We start from the raw sequence: 26,872 nt of genomic DNA, 5'->3' as shown, positions 1-26,872 counted from the left end.
TTAGGTTCAAGGATCGAGTTGGACTCGACAATGATCGAGGGTTCTTTAGTTCGTATTGTACTGATCGTTGCGTTCGAGTACTTCTTTGGACACATTGGAGATTGATTGAGGGATACTTGAAGAAAGGTTCTTCAAAGGTTTGCATACTCTATCCCTTGTTCATCATTTATAAGAAGCATGTTGTAATTTATAGTTTATGCATAATCGTTTCTGTTTAGATTATAATTGTTTGAGTTCTTTAACAATGAGATCTAGAACGATCCGCTTCCGCTCACTGGATCTCTATATTGAGATTTCCTTCCGTTCCTTTAAGTACTGACTCCGGATCTTGAACAGTGGGCCACATACCTCTCATTGGCCCGATAGGAATTTTGTTTACGATAGGATCATAAACAGGTTGTTCATTAGAGGACTAGTGGAATTTAAGGAAGTAGAGGTAATTACAGGGGTAAACGATAATTTGACCCAACTCTAATTACGAATGACTCGTGAAGAATTGACTTACCGATAATGGTTATACTATGAACACGAAATATATTTACAGTGCGAAAAAAGTGCAGCTATGGGTCTTTAATGGAGTGACTCACAGTTAATGAATGTTGATTAATTTAATTAAAGAGTTTAATTAATTAATCTGATATCAATGGAGCTTCTAATCTGTAGGTCCATTAGGTCTCTTGCTAGCCCACTAAGAGTAAAAATAGAATGGTTAAAGTTTTGGATGAATTTAAATTGTTCAAATTATTTGGGAAATGGTATTATATATGATACAATTAATATAATGTATATGGATACATTATATTATAAAGTTAATTTTGAATTAGATTCAAAGTTAAACTTTATTATAAGAGAAAAATAAAATAATTAAATAAGATTCAAATACTAAATAATATAAATTAGATTTATATTACAACTATAGGTTAGTATTTAAATATAATATTTAATAAATTAGATTAATTAAATATTTAATTAATTTAAATTAAATTTTGATTTAGCCTATATCCAAAATATACGAACCAAAAAGTATCTTTGCGAGAGAGAGAGAGAAGGTGAAGCGGTTGGCGAGTGGGGCTTTGGTGTCGAGGTAAATGGATGGAATTCCATATTGGCGGCCGGTTAGGGTTTAGGGTTTGAAAAGTCTAATGGGAAAGTGGTGGTCGTCAGTGAAGGAGGGCCATGGTTAAATTTTAGGTCTTTACTCCCTCAATTTTATAATCTATCTAGTGTTCCAGTTTCTAATAATTAGTTTTAAAATTCTTTTAACTATTTTTTTTTCTTGTTTTAAATAATAATATGATATATTAAATTTCACTCTTCCCATTATAATAACTGATTTTTAGATCAAAATACATTTTTTTACCTTTGTCTTTGTGTTTAGTTTTTATTTCATCTTGAGATTTTTTTTTATAGTACAAACATTATGCCAGTTGAGCTACGCTCTTCTTAGTTGGTCTTGAGATTTCAAAATTGTGACTTTTAATCATTAGATTTTGAGTTTGATTTCAATTTAGTCCTTCAATTTTAAAATGTTACAATTTTTATCTTTGAGATTATTTAACTTTTGTTTCAATTTGGTCTTTTAGTTTCCAGATTTATACTTTTAACTTCGATGTTTCACTAAATACTTGTTAGGAGTTTTTTATGTTAATATCTATTAATTAATTTTAAATAGTTATAAAGTAAAATTTTAAATTTAATTTTAATATTGACGAAAAATAGTGAAACCTAATTAATTTTACTCATTTTAATTAATTCATAGAACTAAAGAAGATAAGTGAATATTTAGTGAAATGAAACTTAAGAGCGTAAATCTTGAAATATAGGGATTAGATTGAAACACAACTCAAATTTCATGGGTAAAAGTGTGATATTTTAAAATCTATGAACTAAATTGAAACCATGCAAAATTTAAGGAGTCAAAAGTACCATTTTAAATTTATGGACTAAATAGAAATTAGACTCAAAATCTAAAAACAAAAATGTTTTAAGAGAGAAGGGAAGAGAAAGAAGGAGATGTAAGGATGGTAGAAAGAGTAAAGAAAGTGGGGAAAGAGATACTAGATATTTTTAAAAAAAAAATAAATAAAATAAATAAATAAATAACCAAATATTTTTCAATTTAAAATGCCATCTCATTTTTTAAAATAATAAAAATTATTTCAGGAATTTTTTAAACATAGTCATAAGAATTCGGGATGAAAAAAAATTATATTTTGAAAATTGAGGGATCAAACATACCTATTCTTCAAAATTCAAAACTAAAAAAATAATTTTTTTAAAAAAAATTATCCAAATGTCTTTTGAACTTATTTTTAAAAATTTGAAGATTAAAATAATAGAGTTTGAAATTTTAGGTCTCGTTTGGTAATTATTTGATTTTTTTTTTAATTAAGCTTATTTTATCCACATTTATAATAGTTAAATTATTAGCCAAATTCTAAAAACAAAAATAATTTTTTGAAAGCTACTTTTTTTTTATTCTTAAAATTTGACTTGATTTTTTAAATAATTAGTAAAAAGTGAATAATAAATAAAGAAATTTGAGGATGAAAATAGTGTCTATAAATTGTTTTAAAAAAAAATAATTATGAAACGGGACCTTAAATACGAAAATGGGGTAAGGTGAGCTAATGTAATGGGCTGTGTGAAAGGCACGCTCCAATGTCGGGTGGGGTGACCCTTTCTCATCTTTACCATTATTCAAACACCCGCGTGCCCTTGTTTTGGCCCACTCCTCCACTCTAATCAATTTTTTCTCTCTCTTTCCAAGCTCTTGATAAGGTCTTCTTTGCAAATTTGTTTTTGTATTTCTCGTATTTATTTTACACTAGTCTTCATTTTTTTAAAAAAGATATTTCAATATCTCATTTTAAAAATTACGGTCTGCTTGATAGCTATTTAGGTCCTATTTGATAAACATTTGAGTCGTGTTTCGTAATTATATCAAGATTATAAATACGTTTTTCACCTCTAAATTCTTTGTTTTTTATCTATGTTTTTAAAAATCAAACCAAAATTTGAAAGCTAAAAAAATAATTTTTTAAAAACTTGTATTTTTTTAAAATTTAAGAACTCGACTCTTGTACTTATGAAAGATGTAAATTATTGTAAGAGATCGAAAGAAATCGGCTTAATTGTCAAAAATAAAAAATAAAAAAATAAAATGATTATTAAATGAGACTTTGATTTTTAAAAAATAAAAAAAATCGAGCCTTTAAGCATCATTTTCATCCATTAGTTTCTATATTTTGTTGTCTACATTTTAAGAGGGATAAAAAAAATTGTTTTTTTAAATTGGCTGAAAAGTCAAATGTTTACATACAAACATAAAATAAAATAAAACAAAACCAAAAATCAAAAACCAAACTATAATACTATAGTTGAAGTCAAATAATTATGAAACGAGACCTAAATAGTTACACGAGTTGAATCAAAAATCCATCTTGTAATCACTCTCATTCACATTTTTTTTAATTATTTTTAAGTCTCTATATGTTTGTACGTGTGTTTTTTTAAAAAAAAAAAGATGTGTATTTTCTCATTCACGTAGTATGATAAATTAATATGAATAATATTCTGAGGCAAAGAAAAAACTATAGATGAGACAATAATGATTTATTTGATAATGAAACGATGTTTTCTTATTCACGTGTTAATAGTAACACCTATATTTCTACTTATTTATTTGTTTTTATTTTTTCATCATTATTATTATTATTACATAGGAAACAAAACTAACAACAAACAAACATGTTAAGACTGATTAAAAGAGTATTTGATAGGTTGATCTAAAAAATTGCGCCAGAATGTTGTTGGATCAGATTTTTAAAACAATGTGTTATAACTCCATTCAAACATTTGTTAGGGATGTTTGACACACCAACATGAATTGAATTGAGTTGGTAATTTTTACCAACTCAATGTTTGACATTATCAACTTTAAATGTTTGTGGAATTGAGTTGGTTTTTTTACCAACTTACACTCCAACTCAGCCCATTGACACGACCGCTACCACACTCCAACGACCACCTTCGCCGTCGCAACTCCAAATAAATAAATTTAAAGAAATGGGCTTTAACCTAGTTCTAAAGGGAGAAGGAAGTCATATTTACCACTAGGCTAACCATTAGTATCAATACTATGTTAGTTTTATATATATATAAAAAGAGCATAAAATTGAGGAGTGGCTCGATAATATATCCATTGGTGATGACAACCAACTCCGGACTCCGACAACTACCTTTGACAACAACACCGACAAAGACCACCTTTGATAATCAACTCCAATGACAACCACCTCTTTCAACCAATACTAACATTCACCTTAGGCGACCAACTCTGATGAAGACCACCTCTAACGAGACCCTTAATGAAAATCCTAGTTTTTGTGAACATGTAAATAAACCCTTAATGACAATCATATTCTTTTATACATGTTCAACTCATACGTTCTACAACCATTAAGGTATATTGTAGGGTTGTTGGTTATATAATAATAGTATTTTGTTTACGTTAAATGCAATATTTATATGTAGAATGGGTGATTACTAAAAGAAAGATTGTGTTATCCTTTTGTAACTTTTTTGTTTTCCACCTTTGACTTTTATTTTTTACCTTCATATAAGGGTGGTTACTAAAAGAAAGGTTGTACTAGAAAATGTATATCCCTTTCTTTTCTTTTGTAATAAATTAGTTGTTGTATTCATGTGGTTTCATATATCTTTTTTTTAGATCACATCTCTACTACGCCTCCATTTAATCTCGGTGTTTCAATCTAATTCATTATGAACATTTGAAGGTATGTTGTACTACGTTTGATTTTAATTTTGTTTGCATTTAGCTTCATTCTAATTTAACTATAATTTTTTATTCTACTTATAGGGCTCAAACTAATTGCACAATTTCTCCAATAATTAGTTTGAGGTTCAATAGTTTTAATTTTGGAATCTACTTTTTATAGTCCAAATTTTGTTTATTTATTGGAGAACAATTTGTGATGTCTCGAGTATTATTGATTGCTATGAATTTTTTTTACATATATATAGACATTTTTGTGAATGTTATTATTTCATTTGTAAGTGGCAAATTATACTTAATCATAAAAACTAACTATAAAAAATGTTTGAACAAAAAAATATATATTTACAACAAACGAGTTTGCACAAAAAAAAACATTATTTCGTTGTACTAGTGTAACGATTCAGAATCCGGATTCGACACATTATTCGCCTCGGCATTCCCCTTCATCCCTTGCAACCCGACATGTTATCCTCTTATGCTTTCAAGATTGAAGACTATACCACAAACCAACTCTGGTCCTTTTAGCATGTTTTGTCCTCACTCACATGCATCCTAGTAAAATTCCCAAAAGGTCACCAAACATAGGATTGTTCCAAGCGTGCTCATGCCATTCCACTCTGATACCATCTGTAATGCCCCAGGCATACCTTATTTGCCTCGGCATTCTCCTGCATCCCCTGTAACCTGACATGTTATCCTTTTATGCTTCCGAGATTGAAGACTATTCCCACAAACCAACATTCACTAGAAGAAATTCAGGCTTTAATGCCGGTTGGAAAAAGTGAAATCAGATGTATAATGTCGGTTTTTTTTATAAAAAAAAAAAAAAAAAAAATCTTTAATGTCAATTTAAACTGACATTGAAGATGGGCTTTAATGTCGGTTTTAAACCGACATTAAAGGTGTAATGGTTTTTTTTCTTATTTTATTAAATAATATATCCCTAAATCCGCCGCCTCTTCAACTTGCACTCCCCTCTCTTCACTCTCGTCATCGAAGAGACCACCGGCATATCCCCAAATCAAATCTTTGAAGCCACCAAGTTATTAGGTAACCGAATCATCATTTTTCCTCTTCTTCATCTAGCTCTTTCGAATCGTCATTGTATTGATCTTCTATGGATGCGATATGCAGGTTCTAGAGTTAGCCGAAAATGCGGCGAGAGACAACAAGAGGAAAAGAATCATTCCAAGGCACGTTCTATTGGCGATTAGGAACGATGAAGAACTCGAAAAGTTGCTCGCTAGCATAACTATTACTAGTGGCGACGTTCTTCCAAATATCAACCTGATTCTGTTGCCAAAAAAGACGGATAAGGCTACAAAAGAGCTTAAATCTCCATCGAAGGGTGCGAAGTCTCCATCGAAGGCGGCTTAAAGGTTGAATTGCAGAGTTAGGGTTGGATGAATCTGTAATTTATGATCGTATTTTGGATGTCTCATTCCTTTTTTTTTTTTTTTTTTTGGTTTTTTTTTTGGGTTGTAACTGTAGACGAAGAATTAGGGATTTGGGATGCAGGACTGTATTCGATATGGCTATTTTACTAATTTACAAGTGAGGAATCCTCATCTTCTATAATTTTTTTGCCGATCAAATTTTCTACCGTAGGAAGGATATCATTAATAGCTCTCCAAACAAAGTGTTTTATTTTGAATCGGATATGAATATTCCATTGAAGAGTATGATTTGGTATACATTCTTGATTTTTGATACCATCTACATCCATTATTGTTCTAATATTCACCTCTTTTATCAAAATGCCTTATTAATTTAGGCCCCCTAAGAGCTTTCGACATGCAAAGTGTCTCCCATTTGATCCAAGATCCCCACTGAAATCGTATTAAGCTTTAATAATAGAGTTTTCTGAGTTATTAAGCTTTGATATTTTCGAGCTCTTGCATCGATCAGTCAAGGTGAATCTTGTTACCTTGAGTTTTCCTTCTTTTCTTTTATTTTCAAGACGTAATTCTTGGTTATGCAATTAAACTTTCTAATCTATTTAACAGGAAGGACAGAAACCTTCAAAGATAATTACTCATCATCTTAACATCGGTGGGCCTATTAAGGCAGATGCCAGCAATGGAAATACAAAGATTTATATAAATGGCCAAGAAATTACAAAAGTAAAGCTCCGGATGCTGCAGGTAAATTTTGTACCTGTAACCTTTGTCTCTAGTATAAACTTCTAAAGTTAAAAGGGAATATTTGATCGTTGTAGTTGGCTGGAGTTCAATGCGCTGGTAATCCACACTTTTAGGTCAATGAGGATGGATCGTACCAAGAGGAGGGTCAGAAGAACACCAAAGTGTACATATGGGGGAAGGTACTATCTTGTGCAAATAGACAGTTAATTTTGATTTTAGCTTACATATGTAGCTATAACTGGTCATATACTTGTTTTTAACTTCTTGATTACATTTTAGGCTGGAACAAAGCTTGTCTGTGCTTTGTTATCGCTATCGGTTCCTTCTAAATCTTCAACTTGTTCTAGGGAACCAGACAGCAACCTTGTTTACAAAACTTTTCCTGACTACCTTGCTCTTCAAAAGCTCCTTTTAGTTGGTTATGATGGATCTGGGACAAGTATTAGATTCAAGCAGGTAGTCTCTAATTGGTCAATTGAGTATATGGTGCATCGTACCAATATCACTAGATTGTCTTTGGACAGTTCCATTGGTGGTTATATTATGAGAAATGGTGCTCCATTTATTTTATCTCTAAGATAATAAAGTTGGCAATTTCATTTTCTAAATGCTTTTGCAGGTCAAAATTCTATATAAGGATGTACCTTTCTCTAAAGATGAACGTGAAATTATTAAGTTGAAGATCCAGAGCAATGTGTATGGATATCTTGGTATAATTCTTGAAGGCCGTGAGTGATTTGAGGAGGACAGTTTGGCTAAAATAAGGAAAAAACTATCTGATGAAGTTGACCTTACTGGTAGAAGTTATGATTCTTGCCTCAATATCTATTCAAGGCATTAGACAAAGTTGTTGTTCATGTGCTTGCTAGTTACCTTGAATAGCAATTTTGGATAATGACTTAGGCTTTTTAGATTTAGCATTCCTGACCTGCTTGATTATAAAGAAAAGACCAACAGTCTAGTAAATTTCTAAGGTGCAGATGGTTATATTTGTAGTTGGTTGAAGTAATATCGTCGAAGCATTGGGTAAATTTTTTTATTTGTGCTATGTTCGTCATTTCTTCTATTAGTCTTGTTAGAGATAAGCCAGTGTACTTGTAGTGTTTACTAGTAGGTGTTGAATGGCTGGTTATCTATTTTATTTTAAGTAGCCTGTTTTTTTATTCTACATTTTGAGTGTAAAGTGTGTGTACGATGTGCTTGGTTAATGATCCCCTCAAGCTGAATATTCAAGCATTACCAATATACCTATGAGCAATTGTCTTGGATATAAAAATATTTTTAATTGCACATGCCTTTCATCCTGATGTTTGTGTTTCTATTACCTTCTATTTGATAGTCATTTACGTCTTCTCTTGTGTTGGTAAGACAACATCCTCATGCATTATTATTTGTTTTTAAAGATTTAAAGTCGACCTCTAGGCGTTTTTTCTGTGGAAGAATTGAAGATGGTGTACATTAAAGATGGTGTAAAAGATTAAATCTTCAATGAAAACCGATCTACATAAGATGGCGGAGGTTGAGAACAATTTGAGGGAGCTTTTCAACAAAATCTAGGTATAGCTCATCAAATTATGTCTATGTCTGTAGCATAGGAAGTAGGTTTTTTCCCCTTGGATTTGACATTCGCTCAACCTTTTGTATTTGTATGTTCATGTTTTTGGGTCAAAAGAATTTTGCTAGTGTGGTGTTGGGAGTTCTAATTGTATTTGTTTGGTCAAAAATAAATTCTGCATAAATCTAAATATGCCTCCGCCTCCCATGTTCACCATGTTAGCTCATGTTCCATCTTTTGATTTTCATTTGACTTATTGAGTTTTAGTTCATGAGTTGAATTTCATTAACTAAGTATATTTTAGTTCACAAGTTATTGAGTTTACTTTTTGAGTTGAGTTTATGTGCTTGTGTGTTTATTAAATTCATTTAGTTCATGAGTTTCATTACTTATTGAGTCTTTTTTTAAAGTGTTAAATTAGAATATGTGTTGGAGTGCTTTGGTTAGAGAAGGAAACCATTCTAAACATGTTTTCCATTGAAGAACAAATAAACCAACATCACGCCGGGAGTATCACTAAGAATATTTATTCTGACCAACTTTTGGAGGCCTACCAGTGTCTTTGCTCTTCAAGTGAGGCCCTAAAAGCTTTTGTTGTTCCTTCGGTTCAAGCATTTTGTTTCCAGAGATGGTTTTTATCGTTAAGAGCTAAGGTTTTAGGAACTGTAGGGAACATACTGAAGTTGTTGCCAAACATTTCATATTGTATTAGTACTGACTATGGTAAGCTTGGGATAAACGATACCGCTGCCATCATCAAACCGTGAACAAATTTAGTAAATTATCTTTAACGTTAGAGAGGCTGTCCCATGAATTTGATCTCATTGGAATAACTTTTATTGGAATAGACACCAAGAGTTCGAACATTATTTCAACCCTTGCACTGAATTGTTCTCTGTTGACCTTTTGTACTGGTTTTGCCTTTCATGTTCCAAACTTGGCTACAACTCTAATGACTGAAAATGTGGATGATTTCATAACTAAATCACATGCAATACTCATTCAAAATCTGATTGGCAGGCTGTGGTTGGTAGATGATGAAACAAGTAGAATGCTTACACAACTTTTCAAAATCAATGGAGGACCGAATAACTGCTTGCATTTTGTTTCAAGAGGCAAAATATTAGATGTGGGGTACGAAGTAAGAGGTATCTTGACTCTCAATAGGTATGTTGTTTCTGAGTTCATCTGTTTGCAAAGCAAGTCAAACAGAATGGATGAGGGGACATTTCTCCAGGTTATCGAGGATGGCATGCGGTTTTTATAGCAGTATGGTAAGAACATGCAAAAACATCAGGTCTTCCAATTACTTATTTACTGCAGAGTTTTCTTGATCTTTGTTGCTTTTCGAGTGTTCATAGAAATGTTGAAAATTGGAGCTTATCCTACAAACTATACGCTCGGTTTATGCATATTCCCAATAAACACGGTTAGTTGAATATGAATTATGATAACATTTTCACTTTCAATCCTTTGTCTTAAACCTTTTTTGTTTGTGTATTTTTTAGGTGTTTGGAAGGGGTGGGAGGAGATGGATTTCTTACAACAGGAAGGGATTCAGGTGAAAATTGTTCCTGGTAAGTGCATTTTTGAATGCTTGCAGTTTTAAGCACAGTTTCTAAGTGTTTTCAAGTGACTCTAATGATATGAAAATTCCTGTATGAGAAGTTATAGTGTGCTTATTTCTCTTTGGACCATATTGGATTAGAATGTAGCACCCGTTTATGACTCATGGGTACTATTTATTTGTAGTTTAGATTTGATTCAAGGTGCTCGAGTTTGTAGGTCGCACTATGGTAGTTTGTGGGTTATTCATGCACTATGGTAGTCTTTGTGACAACTTTTGAGGTTTGAAGTATATTGTGAGCTAAATTTGCTTATTGATGTATGTGTTCTTGAATATTCATTTTTTGGAAATTATGATAGTTCTGTTGAGAACAAGTGGTTGTGAAATATTTTTGGGAGTGTGTTTCTTTGAACAGGTTGAAGGTAACTTTTTGGTTTTGTTGTGGTAGCATCGTTATGCTATCGAAAATTTTCCATCGTCTTCGTATCTCATATCTAGGTAATTAAGCTTCTCTTCTTCAAGATCTTGAAAAAGAATATTCTCTCATTTATTCAACTATTGAGTTTTCTTGTTTTGCAGATGCAACAAAGGAGTAAATATTTGATATCGTAACCTCTTTATGCTTTTTCTTGGGGAACTTTAGATCCAACACATTCACTACAAGAATTTTGCCTTGAATGTACCATTTATGCACATTCCCAATAAACACGATTAGTTAAATATGAATTCTTATCACATTTTCACTTTCAATCCTTTGTCTTAAACCTTTTTTGTTTGTGATCCTTTGAACAACAGTGGTCAAACAAAGATGCCTATAACCAGATACTATTGAAGCTAGGGGGTTGGTTCAAGAAGAATTATGAAGGGATCCATACTTACCAAGTGGAGAGAGACAGTAATCTCATAATGTTTGTAAAATCATAATGTTTGTATTACTTGTAATTTGTGTTTTCAAGGCCTGAATTATTGTACAGCCTTTTAAATTATAATTTTATAGCAGAATTTATGGATTAAATGTAATAGATTTACAATCCATACATGAATAATATGTCATAGCCACAACGTTCAATGATGATGTGTCATGTTATACTTTTTGACCAAAAAAATGGATTCGGCAACGGAATTTAAAAAAAAAAACGGACAGATTCGGGCTTCAATGCTGGTTAATAATTAAAAAAAACAGAGGTTTTAATATCGGTTGGAAATTTCACTGAAGGTATTTAATGTCGGTTGCAACCGACATTGAAGGCTGTGTTATTGAAGCCTTTTAATGTCGGTTTAAAACCGACATTAAAGGCAACCGACATAAAAGGGCTTTAATAACACTATCTTTAATGTTGGTTGTCAACCGACATTAAAGCCCTTTAATGTTGGTTTAAAACCGACATTAAAGCCCGAATTTCTTCTAGTGATTGATCCTTTCGCTCCAAGCTAAGCACGCTTAACTTTGAGTTTCTATGATTGAGCTACCAAAAAGGAAGATACACCTTGTTCGTATAGGTAGTGATTTTCAATTCTTTTAAGCCTTTTTTAACCATACGTTCATGTCCTCATGATCCATCTAATTCAGATATGATCTCAGTTTATTCATGTCCCCCTTCTAAACTCAAATCGTTACAACATGTATTTGGGATGTAGATAAAAATGTTATGCGATTGAGTATTCAAGTTGTGCGGTGAAAATATGTTATATTTTTCAAGAAGGAAAAACAAGTAGTTGTTCAATTTTTAAGCTTCTTCAATGTTCATGATTGAGGGCTAAGTAGTTGTGAAACGTTTTTCATTTGTTTGGAAATATGTTTGATGTTTAGGAATGAATATGTATGTATATATATTATGTAATTGTATGTTCAAAATTCGTGTTTAGTATATGTTTATTTTATAAGAATTTGTTATGTTTTAAGAATTAGAAAAAGTGAAGCATTTTTAGTATTAACAATTTTATGAAAATATATGAAAAATAAAAAAAAATGGGGAAAATTCAAGATAGGAACAATGTCGTTTAGAAAAGTTGCACCATATACTCTAAATCAACTCAACTCAACTCTGCACTCCAAACACAGACTTTCTAACTCAATTCAACTCAACTCAATACCTCAAACACAGACATTCTAATTTAACTCAACCCTACTCTACACCTCAAACACAGACAATCTAACTTCACAAATAATCTAACTTCCCAGATAATAATTACCAACTCAACTTTGCGTGTCAAACGCTCCTTTAATATCTTTCTTTATTTCTTTTTTTTATTTAACTCTCATTTTTTTTTTCTAAATCCCCATCCCTTCTATCTTTTTCCTCTTGCCCTTCTCTAGATCCCTTCTTTATATTTCGTCTCTGACAACAGCAATGCTCCATTATATTCTATGTATTCCACCTCCGATGACAGCAACAAGAATGGCAACAATGAAAAGAGTTATATGTTTTCTTTCTCTAGCAACGCTAGACTATCCATGGCAACAAACAAAAAATTTCTAAATACCTTACAAACTAGGTTTTAAGAGTAAGAGTGAGAAAGTAAACAAGAACGAGAGTAAGAGAGAGAAAGTATGAGCTAGAAAGTAAGCAAGAATAAGCACAAAAGCGAAAAAGAAAGCTAGAAAGTGAGCAAGAACTATGGCAAGAGCGAGAAAGTGGGTTAAAAATTAAACATGAGAGAAAAAAGTCAAAAAAGCTTCGTGACACCAACAAAAGATTAGAAAATTTTATTTTAAATAAGCGAGTTAAATTTTATTTTTCCAATAAAATTTAGGTCATTCGTAAAAAAAAATCCTAACTAAAAGTGAGAGAGAGGCCTATGTAGTTAGTGTAAACCACATTATATTTTAGCCACCCCACGGGCCACATTGTGCATCTTCCACGGATGTGCATCCAACACATTATCAGTGTATGCCTTAATCGTAATTGTTCCATTTTTAATTTAATATTATATAACTATACACTTTTATTGAAGTTTAAATTATTTACTCAAATGTATCCATTAGAACATAGTTTAATGAAGACACCAACTATCATTTTAAATATTTATGATTCGATCTTCTACTGTATAATAGTTGAATTAAGAAAAACATTTTTGTAGCCATAAAAATCATTTTATGTTGGATAGAAACGTTAGTATGAAAAAAATGTGAATATATGAAATACATATGAGACATAAAATTGCTTTAAAAAATTATTTTAAATGATAAAATTTCTAAAAATATTTATAAATAATAATAAAATATCACAATCTATTTGTGATAGACCACGATAGTACTATTATTTATGTCTATCAATAAATATAAATATTTTACTAAATATTTTGATTCGCTTTCATATTTTTTAAAACAAGTAATTCGGTAGGTAATTTAACCAAACTTTTACAACAATACTAAAATGTTTAAAAAATAATGGATTTTGATTTTCCCACGTTGGAGAACACGTAGACAATAGACATTTGAACTAGAGTTTTATTTTTTTTAACGGAAAGCAATTTGAAAATCAATCATTCGCTCCACTTTTAAAGCTCTTGGGTCTTTCTTTTTTTCTTTTTTCCTTTTCTGGAAGGGAGCTCTTGCGTCGTTTTTATTTTAGTTTACTCAATAAAAAACATAGAAATAATGTTTAATTATAAATTTAGACTCTAAACTTATACCTCCTCATGTTTTAAGATTGTATTTAAAAGATACTAGTATTTTTTAAATTTTTAAATCAAAACTTTATATTTTTTTTTTTTTAAAGATGGAATGAAATAAAACGGAAGCAATAGATCATTTTTGCCCTAATTTTATTATAGGAATTTCATACATAATAGAGATATAATAAAAAGTAAGCATACTTATACAAGATTCTAAATGGAGAAAAACAAAGTACCTTTGATAAACACTTCGCGGTTTCTTCTCTCGATCAAAGTAAAACATAGTATGAACTCTTCTTGGGATCACAAACTCTTTTCACAACCAAGACACCATCAAGAGAACTTTTTTGCTATTCTCTTGGACAAAAGAAGTGTTTGTAAGAACTCTTGAAAGAGAAGAGAAAGAACATAGAGACTTTTCTTTTGTAAAGTTGGAGAATGTTTTGAGAGAAGTTGGTGAAAGCTTTCTTTCTTTGTGTTAAAAAAAAAAATTGAGAGTCTAAACATTTGGGATTTCATTCCATAATATACTACGTGAGGGGTAAATCCCCTCCCGCTCCTCATGCAGAAGAGTTATTTTAATTAATAAATATATTAATTAAATCAAATTTTATTTATTTATTTATTTATAAATATTAATTAAATAGATGTAATTTTATTTATTTATTTATTAAATATTAATTAATTAAATCTAATTTAATCAATTAATTTATTAAATATCATATAATGTATATATGAATCATATTCTAATGTACATATTCTCTCTTAACCTATAAATGTAATCTAAATCCAATTCACATTCATTTTAACTTATAATTTAATATTAATTCAATTCGCATTAATTTAATATTAGAATCATATTCAAGTATTAATACTCTCATATTATAAAGTTTAATTTTTTAATCTAATTCAAGGAAAAACTTAACTTTATATTATATTGTATCTTATATATTATATTAATTCCCTTAATTAATTTGAAAATTTTAAATTCTTTCATAACTAAATATCTTTATTTAACCTCTTATGAGCTAGTAGAGAGACCTAATGGACCTACAGTTATAAGTTCCAATGATCTAAGATTAATTAATTAAACTCTTTAATTAAATTAATCAACTTTCATTAACTATAGGGCATACCACAAAGACCCATAGTAGAATATTTCTATGTTCATTGATTTAACCAATACATGTAAGTCAATCTTTCACAAGTTGTTTGTAATTATAGTTGGGTTATATCATCATTTTACCCTTGTAATTATCTCTTGCTCCATAAGTATCATTGATTATCTAATGAACAGTGGTTCAACCATAAACAAAATCCCTCTCGAGCCAGTGAGAGGGTGAGGTCTTATTGTTCAAGTCCCGAGTTAGCATTTAAGGGAACCACCTATCTACTTACCCTAAGGCGGGAAGAGTGAATTTCATCTTGTGTAGTTATCTTCCCAGCTCTCCACTTGGTATCATCCCAAAAATGGTAGGCATATTGAGTCAGTGACTAAGGCCACTCTTACCCATGGAAATCAAAGAATGACCCTCATAAGCAAGAGTTCATAACTCAATCAGGATTGAGATTGAGTTACATGGTCATCATTTCAAATATTAATCTCTTCAGTTAACTGTGTTACAAAGAGAGATTATATATTTCATGGTCTGGTCTTACAATCTCATTACATAGGATACTCCACTTGCATATCTGCACATGAACGATTTGATCAAATCATTTGTAACACTTATAACTCTTGTAACAATTACAAAGTGGATCGTATCCATAGTGTTACCAAGATAAAACACCAAACCTTATCCATATACTATATACTTTTCTAGGCTATTACTTGAACATGATCCACTTGTGTGTCAATCACATATTGTTCAAGTTACATAAAATAACCTTGGATCTTGGATTATTAGATTTCAGTTGTGCGCAAAAATAAATAACACTTATTTATGTCGGAATAGATAAGACATTTATTTATATAAAATTTATTAAATTTACAGACTACGAGATTTAGGACATAATCCCAACCACTTTATCATTACTCTATTAGTTTAATAAAATGTCATTGATTATCTAAAAGTTATGGTCACCTATATGTCAATCTAAACATTTAATTACAAAAATATTAAAATCAACATGAGTATAAATCAAATGAGTAAAGCGTTATGCTGAGGAGGTCCTCCTCCTCACTCCCTTTTAGAGTACGCTCGGGGGAGTGGCAATGCTATAGGGAAGCTCGTAACCGAGACAAGACGCATAACTTAATTTGTCATCTGTATGTGTTAATAAATACGAAGTCTATGGTTCAAAACTCCCTATTCTCTTTTGCATTTCTAAAAATATTAAAGGGGCATTTGGGCAAAGATTATCATAAGATTATAATAACCACATTTACCGTAAATACTATTTCAAAACCTCAATTTAGTTATAAACAGTATTTCAAAACCCTCATTTGCTACCATATTTACTTTTTGTTATTGTTTTTATTATTTTATATTCATCATTTTTTTATTCTTTACTACAGTGTTACTATTTTTTCTCAAACTAAAATAGTTTATATCTCAAACATATACTATTGTAACCCAAACTAAAATAATTTACACCCCAAACGTAAACTATTAAAATTCAACTATAATAACTTAGGAGTATAGTAATCAACTTCTTGCTTCAAATACTTCCTAAAATATTAAAGATCAAATCTCTCGCCCTATCTATTGTTGAACTCAAAATAATAATAATAATAATGTTTCATCAACACTTATAAACTTTATAAAGTAAACGCAGGACTAAAAATTCCATTCCAACACAAATCTCGCAAATCAACGGAATCAATAAATACATATTTAACAAAAGTAAGGACAAAAATCATTACACAAAAAATATCAGAAGAAGAGATATGTCCAAAAGATGCCACAAATCATTATTCCTTCTGGACCCCATTTATGGACCGACTTTTCCCTTCACCCTCTTATTTTTTTCCTTTATTTTTTATGGATTGAATTTTAGTCTTTCCATTTTTTAAATAATCTTTTTCTCTCCACCTTTCATAAATCTTAAAACTTAAAAAATATTTTTAAGTACTATCTATCAATGATAGATTACGATAGTGATAGATATCTATCACGATCTATCGTAATTTATCATTAATTAATCGTGACATTTTGTTAACTTTATTTGAAAACCATCCAAACTTAATTTTCTTAAATTATTTCTAATTAAAAATAATTAAATATAATATTATTTTCATACAAGAAAATATCTTTCTGTAATTTATAAGGCTCATATAATAAAAAAAATCAAGATCAAAATGAAATTATAAATTTAGTCTTTATGATTTAGTGAAAGTTAAAATTTAGTTTATAGGATTTATAATTAGAACTTAATCCTTATGATTTGATAAAATCTTCATAATAATCCTTATAATTTGATAAGATTTTATCAAATGATATAAACTAAATTCTAACTTTTTAAAATCTTAGGGACTAAATTCTTTCTTTTTCTAAATTATAAGGACCAACTTTGTAATTCAACCAAAAATCTAAATACAACAATTTGTAATTAAAATTTATTCTCTGTAATTAAAAAAAGTTAGAATTTAGTTTTCAAATTTCATAAATAATCTCCATAATTTTATAAAATAAATAGTCTCGATTAAATTCATAAATAAAATTCGACATTTAAAAAGTATGTACACTAGAATTGGACCCAAATGAAAATGATATTTTAACCTTTATTTTATCTATAAAAATGGACAGTCAGTCACTCAAAGCTCTAAGTCTGAGCTCTATCACCGCCATTGCAAGTTTCCAACTGCCACTGAGTGTGGTTTGAGGATGAGAATTGCTTTAGTTTTAGCAGTGGTCTGCATGCTGGGGAACCAGTGTGTGGCCGCCGCCGCCGCAGTGCAGCCGGAGACTGTCCATTTCGACACCGGCGGCCTTAGCCGAGACAGCTTTCCGAAGGGTTTCGTCTTCGGAACAGCGACGTCGGCCTATCAGGTGGAGGGAATGGCCGATAAGGAAGGCCGTGGCCCCAGCATTTGGGATGTCTTCATCAAGAAGCCTGGTAAATAATCAATGGATTTTCAGATTTTGGGCTGATTTTCTTTTAGTTTTTAGCTCTGAATTTTAGAATGTGGTTTTGTTTTGGGAACAGGAATTGTTGCAAACAATGGTACTGGAGAGATTTCAGTCGACCAATATCATAGATATCGGGTAAATCAAATGATTATCGAATATAACCGTAAATACAGATTTAGTTTCTGAACCTTCTTTAATAAGTATCTAAATTTTAAATTTATTTAATATATTTTAATTTATTGAAATAAAATGTTTAATAGATCTCTAAATTCTAAAAATTATCTAATAGATTCTTTAAATTAATAAATATGTATCTACTAACATAAAAATGGATACTTGAATGACTTAGTAGACATTTTTGTGGTAATTATTTCATTTTTTTTATTTTTTATTTTTAAAAATTATGTCTATTTTTTCTCAATTTTTTTTTTAGTATGATTTGCATCTTACTTAAGTGACTCTAAAAATGAAAACAAGTTTTTGAAAATTATTTTTTTTAGTTTTCAAATATTGACTTGATTTTTGAAGATGTTGATATAAAATTGATAAGAAAAGCAAGAAATTTAGAAGTGGAAGGAGTATTTATAGATTTAATTTTCAAAAAACTAAAAATAAAAATGAAATGGTTACGTGCATCAGTAAGTAAACTTCTAATTTATCTTGGTCATTACCTCTATATTGACAAAATTTTCTGGATTTGGGTTTTCTTCCCACAAAATTGAACCTAAATATATTATTGATGAGATGTTGATGAGTTTTTAATGTTACAGCAAGACATTGACATCATGGCCAAGCTAAATTTTGATGCATACCGCTTCTCAATTTCATGGTCCAGAATTTTCCCAAGTAATTGATTGAAGCATTATCATTATAATGTTAAGATATGAAGTTTTTACTTTTTACTTTTTCATTAATTTGCAAGTGTTGTTAATTTTAGATGGAAAAGGGCAAGTGAATTGGAAGGGAGTTGCATACTACAATAGGTTGATTAACTACTTACTCAAAAGAGGTGAGAACAAGCAGAAGAATTACCAAACATTATTAAGGTTTCACCTTTTGATTAGCCAAACATTCATTGTTTTGTAGGTATAACTCCTTATGCTAATTTGTATCACTATGATCTTCCTCAAGCCCTGGAAGAAGAATATAAAGGCCTATTGAGTGATAGAGTAGTGTAAGATATCACTTTTCAGTACTAGTTTTGGTAATGGTACATAGATGGTTTGGATGGAGTTTAAATGTTGAATATGGTTTTGGTTTTTGTAGGAAGGATTTTGCAGATTATGCAGAATTTTGTTTCAAAACTTTTGGGGATAGAGTTAAGAATTGGATGACGTTTAACGAACCAAGAGTCGTGGCAGCTCTAGGATATGATAATGGTTTTTTTGCTCCTGGGAGGTGTTCTAAACCATATGGAAATTGCACGGCTGGAGATTCGGGGACCGAACCTTACATTGTTGCCCATCATTTGATTCTTTCTCATGCAGCTGCTGTTCAAAGATATCGTCAGAAGTATCAAGTTAGTTTAGACAATTTTACACATACACACATACACAAAATGACTCTAGGATTTCTGATAGGAATTTTGGCTGATGTAGGAAAAACAAAAGGGAAGAATTGGTATTCTTTTGGATTTCGTTTGGTATGAACCTCTTACTCGTTCAAAGGCTGACAACTATGCTGCTCAAAGAGCAAGAGATTTCCACGTTGGATGGTAAAAGTTCAACACCATTGAGCTTATCCATTTTCATGTTCATTCTTCTCCTACTAAAATGTTTGTGCTCGTGAATGTATCGGATTTGTAGGTTTCTTCATCCTATTGTATATGGTGAGTATCCTAGAACAGTTCAAGGAATTGTGGGTAATAGGCTGCCTAAGTTCACTAAGGAAGAAGTCAAAATGGTGAAAGGCTCGATAGACTTCGTCGGGATAAACCAATACACGACTTACTACATGTATGATCCGCATCAACGAAAAGCTAAAGTGCCTGGCTACCAACAAGATTGGAATGCAGGATTTGCCTGTGAGCTTAGCTATCTTTCACTAGTTCATTCTCAGAATTGAAATGAAAATGTTTCTAGTTTTGTTTGTCCTTTTAAGCCTCTTCTTCTAAACCAAGCTTGACAATGAACTTTGCAGATGAGAAGCATGGAGTTCCTGTTGGTCCAAGGGTAATTTCATTTCTTTGTGTTCTTAATTATATCATTGAATAAGACTAGTTTGCTTTATCCTGAAAATTATGATTACAAACATTTTCAGGCTCATTCTTATTGGCTATACAATGTTCCATGGGGAATGTACAAAGCATTAATGTATGTAAAAAAGTACTATGGAAACCCAACTGTCATTCTATCGGAAAATGGTAATCACCAATCTGTTGAGATCAAAGAAATAGTAATTCAATATTTGAGTTAGCTTTAAAAGGAAATTGGATTTGCACTTTGCAGGCATGGATGACCCAGGTAATGTCACCCTTCCGAAGGGACTACATGATACTACTAGAATCAACTTCTACAAAGGCTATCTAACACAACTGAAGAAGGCAGTCGACGATGGAGCTAACATTATCGGGTATTTTGCTTGGTCGTTGCTTGACAACTTTGAATGGAGGTTGGGCTACACGTCGAGATTTGGCATTGTCTATGTAGACTATAGTAATCTAAAGAGGTATCCAAAGATGTCTGCATATTGGTTCAAACAACTACTTGAAAGAAAGAAGCAGTGAGAGAGCTTCAATCTCCACTGTTCTTAGTTTCTGCCATGAGTTTGATCCCCCAGAAAGCTTTAGTTCTTCATGAGCTGTAATATTGTATCTGTCTATCTTCCTGCAATTGTAATCTTCTGGTAAAAATGGACCAGTTCCAATCTGAGGTGATATCTAAGCTTGTCATCTTAATGAATAAAATTGGTTAACTTTCTGAAAGAAATATCAACTTCGACATATGTCTAAAAAAAATACAGTAATAGATAAAATGAATGGAGTTATCTAATTGGTTTTATCCTTGGCTAAGGTCTCATTTGATAAGTGTTGAGTTTTTTTTTTTTTTTTTTAAGGAGTTGAACTACTAACCAATATCTAGGAACAAAACAAGTTTTAAAAAACTACTATTTTTAGTTTTAAAAAATGGTCTTATTTTTTAAAAACATTGGTAGAAAGCAAGAAATTTAGAAGTGGAAGGAATGTTTATCAATTTAGTTCTAAAAACTAAATAGTTAAAAAAAACAGGTCATGAACTCTATAATCAAGTACTCTATCGCTCTTCAGATTTCACAATCTAGAACATTTTGAAACTCTTGCTCTATTCTATATATCTGTTTGAATGAACTTTTTAATTTCAAACTCTAGGTGATGTCAAGATAATTTCAAACAGCTTTCCTGGCCCTCCCCTTCAGCTATTGGCCTTTAAGGATGATTTGGATCTAATCAGTTGGCAACAATACAAAATACTGCCTCTACTTTATCAATATCATTATAATCTGCAATCGTTATTTAAAACGATTTCCATGTTGGTCAATCCATGCAGTAAGATTACACTCCAAGTGGATTAATGCAAAAACACAAGATTTCCCTGGCAAAAATTCTGAATGCATTTTCAAGACAGAATTTTACATAATCATACTCTAGAGAAAAAGTTCAATATACTATTCTTTGGAATCCCTGTACTGTTACAGTTGTTTTTTCTCTTGTTCTCCTTGCCTACAACTCTTTTTCTACCTATGACACTGCTCGTCTTTGAGCTCACACTCTTTTGGGATTCTGGTGTCAATTCTAACAGCAGCAAATCCTCCTCTTGGGTTATCCCCGATATATGCTCAGTAACATTATCCATTTGATCAGAGAGAGCTTCGCTTTGTTTTCTTTTTTTGGAAGATTTTAATATTAAGTTATCTGGAGTCTCACATGATAGTTCCTCGTATTTATCTTCACTTATGACTGAAACTTCTTTATCAACACTCTGTGCTAGATCCAACTGCAATTCATCAGCTTTCCTTCTCTTGAATGGATTGTTGTCAGGAGTCTTTATTGATTTGTAGTCGAGAACGGTTTTGTCTTCATTTGTTCTCTGAATACTCAACGGTGTAATTAGCTTCTCAATTGCCAATTCTTTAGAATTCTTATCACCTACAATGGGTTTAATTCTCTTATCTGTCATGAAATGATAACGATGATTAGTTATTGAATTGGATACACTTTCTCGATACAATTAATTCCACAAGATAAATGCATCATCATAAAATTAACCGTGATCAAGTTTTTTTTTTTGTTAAGAATATATTATAAAAATTGCATACAAAGAATAACTTAACACACTACCGAAGCATAAAGTTCTGAGGGTTGCAAACAACAGTGTTTCGCAAAAATCAAAGAAATATAAACTTTTGCTGTTTTTAAAGTTCTTTGGCCTACTCTTATCTGTTTTAGTTTCTATTTTCTTTGCTTTTATCAGTCGTCAAGATTAAAAATCAAAAAAATATATATATAATTGAAATTGAAATCGAAAGGAAATTATAAGCTTGAGCTTTGAATAAGTATTATCGAGTTGTGCCAGAAAACTAACCAGGGATATGTCTTTCTCTGTCCTTAACGACGAAGACCGTAAAACAGCTCTCCTTCCCAGATACCTCAGCTGCCTCGGTCCTTGGAAGTCTTTCGTTATTTTTTATTTGTATAAGGTCTTGGTGACATTCTTCACTTGAGAAATAGTTAAAGGCCTCCATAGTTATGGGGTTTAACCTTCCTTCGGCTATTGAAACGGCTATTGAAGGAGGCATATCTCTATTTCCACCATAATTGGTTAAACAAAAACTATAACAAAAAACTGGTTCGTTACTAAAGAATGCAAATATTTTAACCCCTCCAACAAAATCCACTAAGAATTTGTTATTACGTCCTCCGCACTAAAGTACATTTAATGAAATTTTGTATTAATGTGCAAGGGCGTTGCTCCAACCTAAGGCACGAGGCCAGACATGATATATTATTATCAGGTAAATGAAAACAAAATGGTTGGGAACGAAGGATGGTCCTTTAATTCTGTGATTCTCTCGCTTAACTTCTACTGCCTATACTCAGTATACTGACTCGTACTCATGTCGGCATAAAGATGATAGCTTTGCAAAAGAAATATAAACTCAAGCAGGTAGAAATGGTTATTGGATAAAGGATACGGTCCCAAAAAATCAATTTCTTCATCTAGGGCCTGCAGAAGCTCCGGGGAAAGAGGTTTCATGTGTCTAAGCTTCCTTGCTTCGGTATCATATCTGCGTGGAACTAAAACAAGTCAAAACTTGATGAATACATTATGGAAATAATGGTTGGTCCTAGATCACATTTTCGTTGTATACCACATACATTTGTGCATGCTGAAAGACTGCCATAGCTTGTCTGAAAAGTTTGAAGTAATCTTCAGGCATTTGTTTCTTTTTCTCAAGCTTCAAAACAGAGAGAGCCTGAAATATAGATGATTGCTCTTAAACGCTGCTTTTGAAGTGAAATCCTAAGATGGCTTATAGTTACACGATACGTATACGATCAGATACGGCGATTCGTCAATTTCTAACAAACTAAGATACGAACACATCTAAAGATACGTCATATATATATATATATATATATAATATAAATATTCCTAAAAACAATGATACTGATACATTAAAGATACATTTTATTTTTCTTAAAAAAATCTAGGATATAGATAAATTTAACATATAAGTTAATAACAATAGCACAAAATAGAATACAAACACTGAAATACAATACACAAAAGAAACATCTAAGATGTTGAAGTACAATAGTTAATAAAATACAATAAAAAATTACTCATATTACAAAGAAGAAGATGAAGATTAAGAGGAGAAGTATGAAGATAAACGAAAAATTTCTTCATTGAATTGTTGAAGATATCCAAATGGTTTATATTTTGGTGGACTTTGTGGAGACTCAAATGTAAAGATGAAAATTAGATGATTATAGGGTTTGGTCTCTTAGACTCGAGTTATGAACTTTTTAAATAGGTTATCTAATTTTAGATTGGAAAAGATTAGATGCATTACTTATCTTTTTTCTTTAAAAAAAAGGTACACATAGAAATAAATACGTCAAATCGCGTGTCAGATACGTATCAAGGAAGTATCTGAAAATATATGGAAGTATCAGTATCCAATACGTGTCTGATACAGATTTTTTGTCTCACATGAAGTATCTATGCTTTATAGAAGAGAATGGTCACCCAAATGGTATTTAAATTTTGCAATGCTGATAATAAAATGAATGAATAATATGTAACAATGTGTCGATTGAACCAACCAAGAGAAAGGGTACTGATGTGTAAGAGAGTATCGAGTTATCAAATTTTGGAAGGTTGAGTTGAAGAATAGGAGAAATTAATCACAGAAAAACGAGGCCTCTGAAGGCCGGAATCTGTTGCTGAGAATTATGTCCATTCTATTGTTGTCGAAGGAAGAAAACTTAGAAAAGCATGAGAGATGAATCTTGCTACTCAGTGGTAACTATTCACTTGCTGTCACATGAAAGAATATTTCCTTGTCCATACGAAAGAAAGATATGACTTGGCACAAGTGAGATGGTTTTAGGCATAAACATCCCAAATGTCCCCTTTTCTTTCCGAGAGGATGTAGATTATTGGGGAGGGGGAAATAGTTTAGGGAACTTCTTCAACGCCTCTATAGGTGCTCTATGCCACACCGAAGAGCAACTATTAGCCATATGGCGGCTACTCGAGCAAGGGTTGCTCTCGAGACTTAACACTAACAAACACTGCTGTTTAAATTGTCTATCAATGTAACCTTGAGTAGAACAGATAATGATCAACCATTAAACTTTTTGGATGCAAGAGTGAACAGAGGTGCTTACACGTTCCAAATTCCGATACTTGGAGACCAGGGCATAAGCCTTTGCAATGCCAATTCCAGGAACAGATGGAAGAAAATCACAGCCAGCTAAGACACACATACCTGTAGAAGACGGAAACAAAAGTCAGTTTGCTTCGGTGAATGTAATTTTGATTGCATCGAGAATTGTTCACAATTTTAGTTGCAAGGATAGGGGTGGGGGGATGGGGGGAGCATCAAGTAGAACTCTCACCCGTGAGCAGTTCATTATCAAAATTTCTGAAGGAAGGTGTGCAGTCTGCAGAGTTAAAAATCTTATCTAGCACCATCTCTTCCCCATTGCCGTATCGGTCCATCTTAAAGATTATCTGCAAAACAATCCCAATCAACACAAAGGCTCGACACTTTGGTGCAATAAATAGTTCACACAAAGGCAGCATGAGAGCACTGGACCTCCATTTGCATCAAATCAAAGTATTGTGGAAGTTCTTACAGCTTTACAACCATATGCAATCAGGTCACTATCCTCTGTAATCACAGCTGCAATTCCTCCGTTTTGTGCTCCAAGGCTGGAAAGATATGCCAACTGTGCATCAGCCTCATAAGGGGCTACCACAAATTCAATGTTGTGTTCTCTAAGAAGCTAGAATGGTTAAGAGTTGAAACAGTTAATGTAGAGGAAAGGTAAAAACACTCAGTTTATGCAGTGTAATCACAAGATTCACAAGTAGCATACCGAAGTCCAGATATAAATCGAGAAACTTTTTTTAAATAAAAAATGGTAAAAATGTGAATACAATGCGTACATATGTGGAAAACACTTGCCTTTATAAGTTGATTTGCTATGGAGGGAGTAATGTTCACTGCACGCTACAGAAAATAGAAAGGAACAAAAACGTGAAATTAGACATGAACACAAACTATAATGAAAAGCATGCACAATTCACATCAGCTTACCATTGAACGAATAAAGGGGAGTATTTTGCAGGGTGAGAAGCAGTGAAATTCGCTTAACCTATTTTTTTTTTTTTTATATATGTAGTCTGAGCCAGTTTACACACATCCTAACCAATCTCAAGAGGACGAAAGAAAACTCATATAGATAGTGGCCATCATGGATTAAACTCATTTTCTCTAAGTCCTTTATTATACTCGTGGCCCTTATTAAGGACTAGTCAAACCATGATGGTTGAATTTGCTTAAACTTTAATAGCCAAGCAACTTCAGATTTTTTTTAATGAGAAGCCAAATATGTAACAAACTACTCTACTCTTTAATCGCAATATATTTTGTTATTGACGCAACGAGTGAGCTTGAACTGAGCTCATTAATAAACAAATTATACAAAAAGTGTAACACTTTTAGCTCCCACATTTGAAAGATACTCCCAGTTTTGAAAATTGAATGTAAAGAATATGAGCATAAAAGTGCAGCATCTATGGAATGTCAAAAACCTGGAAAAGCTCAGAGGCAGCACCAACATTCCCTTCCTTCAACTTCTCCATCGCTAATTCCCTGTTCGCCTCTCTTCTTCTGGAAAAGCCAAATGCATCCATATTTTACAACTAAATAAACTATAAAGATTCAAAACAGAATAATATTATGAGCAGCGACACATACCTGTGTCTCTCTTGCTCGGTAACTGCCTTGCACGGAGCATTCCCACCATCAAAAACAACAACTGGGACTATCTTGTAATGACGAAGCAGATTGATTCTATGCATACAGTAGTCCAAATATCGCCATTTCTTATCACCATTAGAATTAAGGCAAATCTCCATACTACAAGAATAAGCTGTTATAAAAGTAGTATCAATAAATGGATAACAAGCCCCCACCCCCCTAACATCACAGATAAAACACATTGCCATAAGGAAGAAGCAAAAACGTTACCTCCCCTGTGCAGCCATGAATAGGCGTCGATACCCACCTGCGAAAAAGTTCGATTCAGAGGTCAATGAATCAAGTGACTAAACAACCAAATAGAAACGCGCGATACTTTACACGTTTGCCCGCGTATTTCTTGATGTGAATGGGCTCGATGTATGGCTTCATGAATCTGAGGAGGTCCTTTATGCCCATTTAATTAGGACGCCACCGATTTTCAAAGTGAAGTTTGGGGGTTTTGACTTTCTTTTGGACCTCAAATGTATCAGAAGCTCAGTACATCGATAATGGCGGTAGGGATAACAAATGTGGAAGAGACAAGAATGCGGCAAGCATAAAGCAAAAAGATTGGATGCTGCAAATGCAATAGCCAAC

At 31.9% G+C, this 26,872-nt stretch overlaps 2 protein-coding genes across 3 annotated transcripts; one reads left to right on the top strand and one right to left on the bottom strand.

Annotated features, from left to right (window-relative positions):
• The first annotated feature begins 17,376 nt into the window (after window positions 1-17,376).
• LOC120083881 (beta-glucosidase 44-like) lies at window positions 17,377-20,685 on the top strand. Its single transcript, XM_039039787.2, has 11 exons — window positions 17,377-17,744; window positions 17,835-17,893; window positions 18,529-18,604; window positions 18,696-18,767; window positions 18,845-18,932; window positions 19,025-19,277; window positions 19,357-19,472; window positions 19,564-19,781; window positions 19,898-19,929; window positions 20,018-20,120; window positions 20,206-20,685. The coding sequence occupies exons 1-11, from the start codon at window positions 17,513-17,515 to the stop codon at window positions 20,481-20,483; spliced, it is 1,527 nt and encodes a 508-aa protein (XP_038895715.1). The 5' UTR covers window positions 17,377-17,512; the 3' UTR covers window positions 20,484-20,685.
• A 637-nt stretch (window positions 20,686-21,322) lies between these two features.
• Window positions 21,323-26,872, bottom strand: LOC120082720 (5'-3' exonuclease family protein). Of its 2 annotated transcripts, none has more exons than XM_039037996.2 (12): window positions 26,615-26,872; window positions 26,504-26,540; window positions 26,231-26,405; window positions 26,065-26,143; window positions 25,436-25,480; window positions 25,104-25,253; window positions 24,864-24,978; window positions 24,633-24,733; window positions 23,112-23,209; window positions 22,928-23,020; window positions 22,318-22,535; window positions 21,323-21,905 (listed from the first exon to the last, which is right to left on the bottom strand). In XM_039037996.2, the coding sequence occupies exons 1-12, from the start codon at window positions 26,690-26,692 to the stop codon at window positions 21,373-21,375; spliced, it is 1,722 nt and encodes a 573-aa protein (XP_038893924.1). In that variant the 5' UTR covers window positions 26,693-26,872; the 3' UTR covers window positions 21,323-21,372. The 2 variants fall into 2 exon arrangements, with proteins under 2 accessions (XP_038893924.1, XP_038893925.1); XM_039037997.2 differs by having other exon boundaries at window positions 26,231-26,392; window positions 26,615-26,847.

The sequence above is a fragment of the Benincasa hispida genome, chromosome 8, assembly GCF_027475165.1.
Source record: "Benincasa hispida cultivar pf3 chromosome 8, pf3_genome.v1.1, whole genome shotgun sequence".
In the NCBI taxonomy this organism is placed as follows: domain Eukaryota; kingdom Viridiplantae; phylum Streptophyta; class Magnoliopsida; order Cucurbitales; family Cucurbitaceae; genus Benincasa; species Benincasa hispida.
This window is presented reverse-complemented; position numbering and strand designations above follow the sequence as displayed.

Bases quoted from the DNA above. Each gene is read 5' to 3' on its own strand.
- LOC120083881 (XM_039039787.2), top strand. From the start codon at position 17,513: ATGAGAATTGCTTTAGTTTTAGCAGTGGTCTGCATGCTGGGGAACCAG. The intron at 17,745-17,834 runs GTAAATAATCAA...TTTTGGGAACAG, and splicing joins TGTCTTCATCAAGAAGCCTG to GAATTGTTGCAAACAATGGT. The intron at 18,605-18,695 runs GTAATTGATTGA...TGTTAATTTTAG, and splicing joins ATGGTCCAGAATTTTCCCAA to ATGGAAAAGGGCAAGTGAAT.
- LOC120082720 (XM_039037996.2), bottom strand. From the start codon at position 26,692: ATGGGCATAAAGGACCTCCTCAGATTCATGAAGCCATACATCGAGCCC. The intron at 25,481-26,064 runs GTTTTTGACATT...TATTTTCTGTAG, and splicing joins CTGCCTCTGAGCTTTTCCAG to CGTGCAGTGAACATTACTCC. The intron at 23,210-24,632 runs GTAAGCACCTCT...TCTATATTTCAG, and splicing joins AGTATCGGAATTTGGAACGT to GCTCTCTCTGTTTTGAAGCT.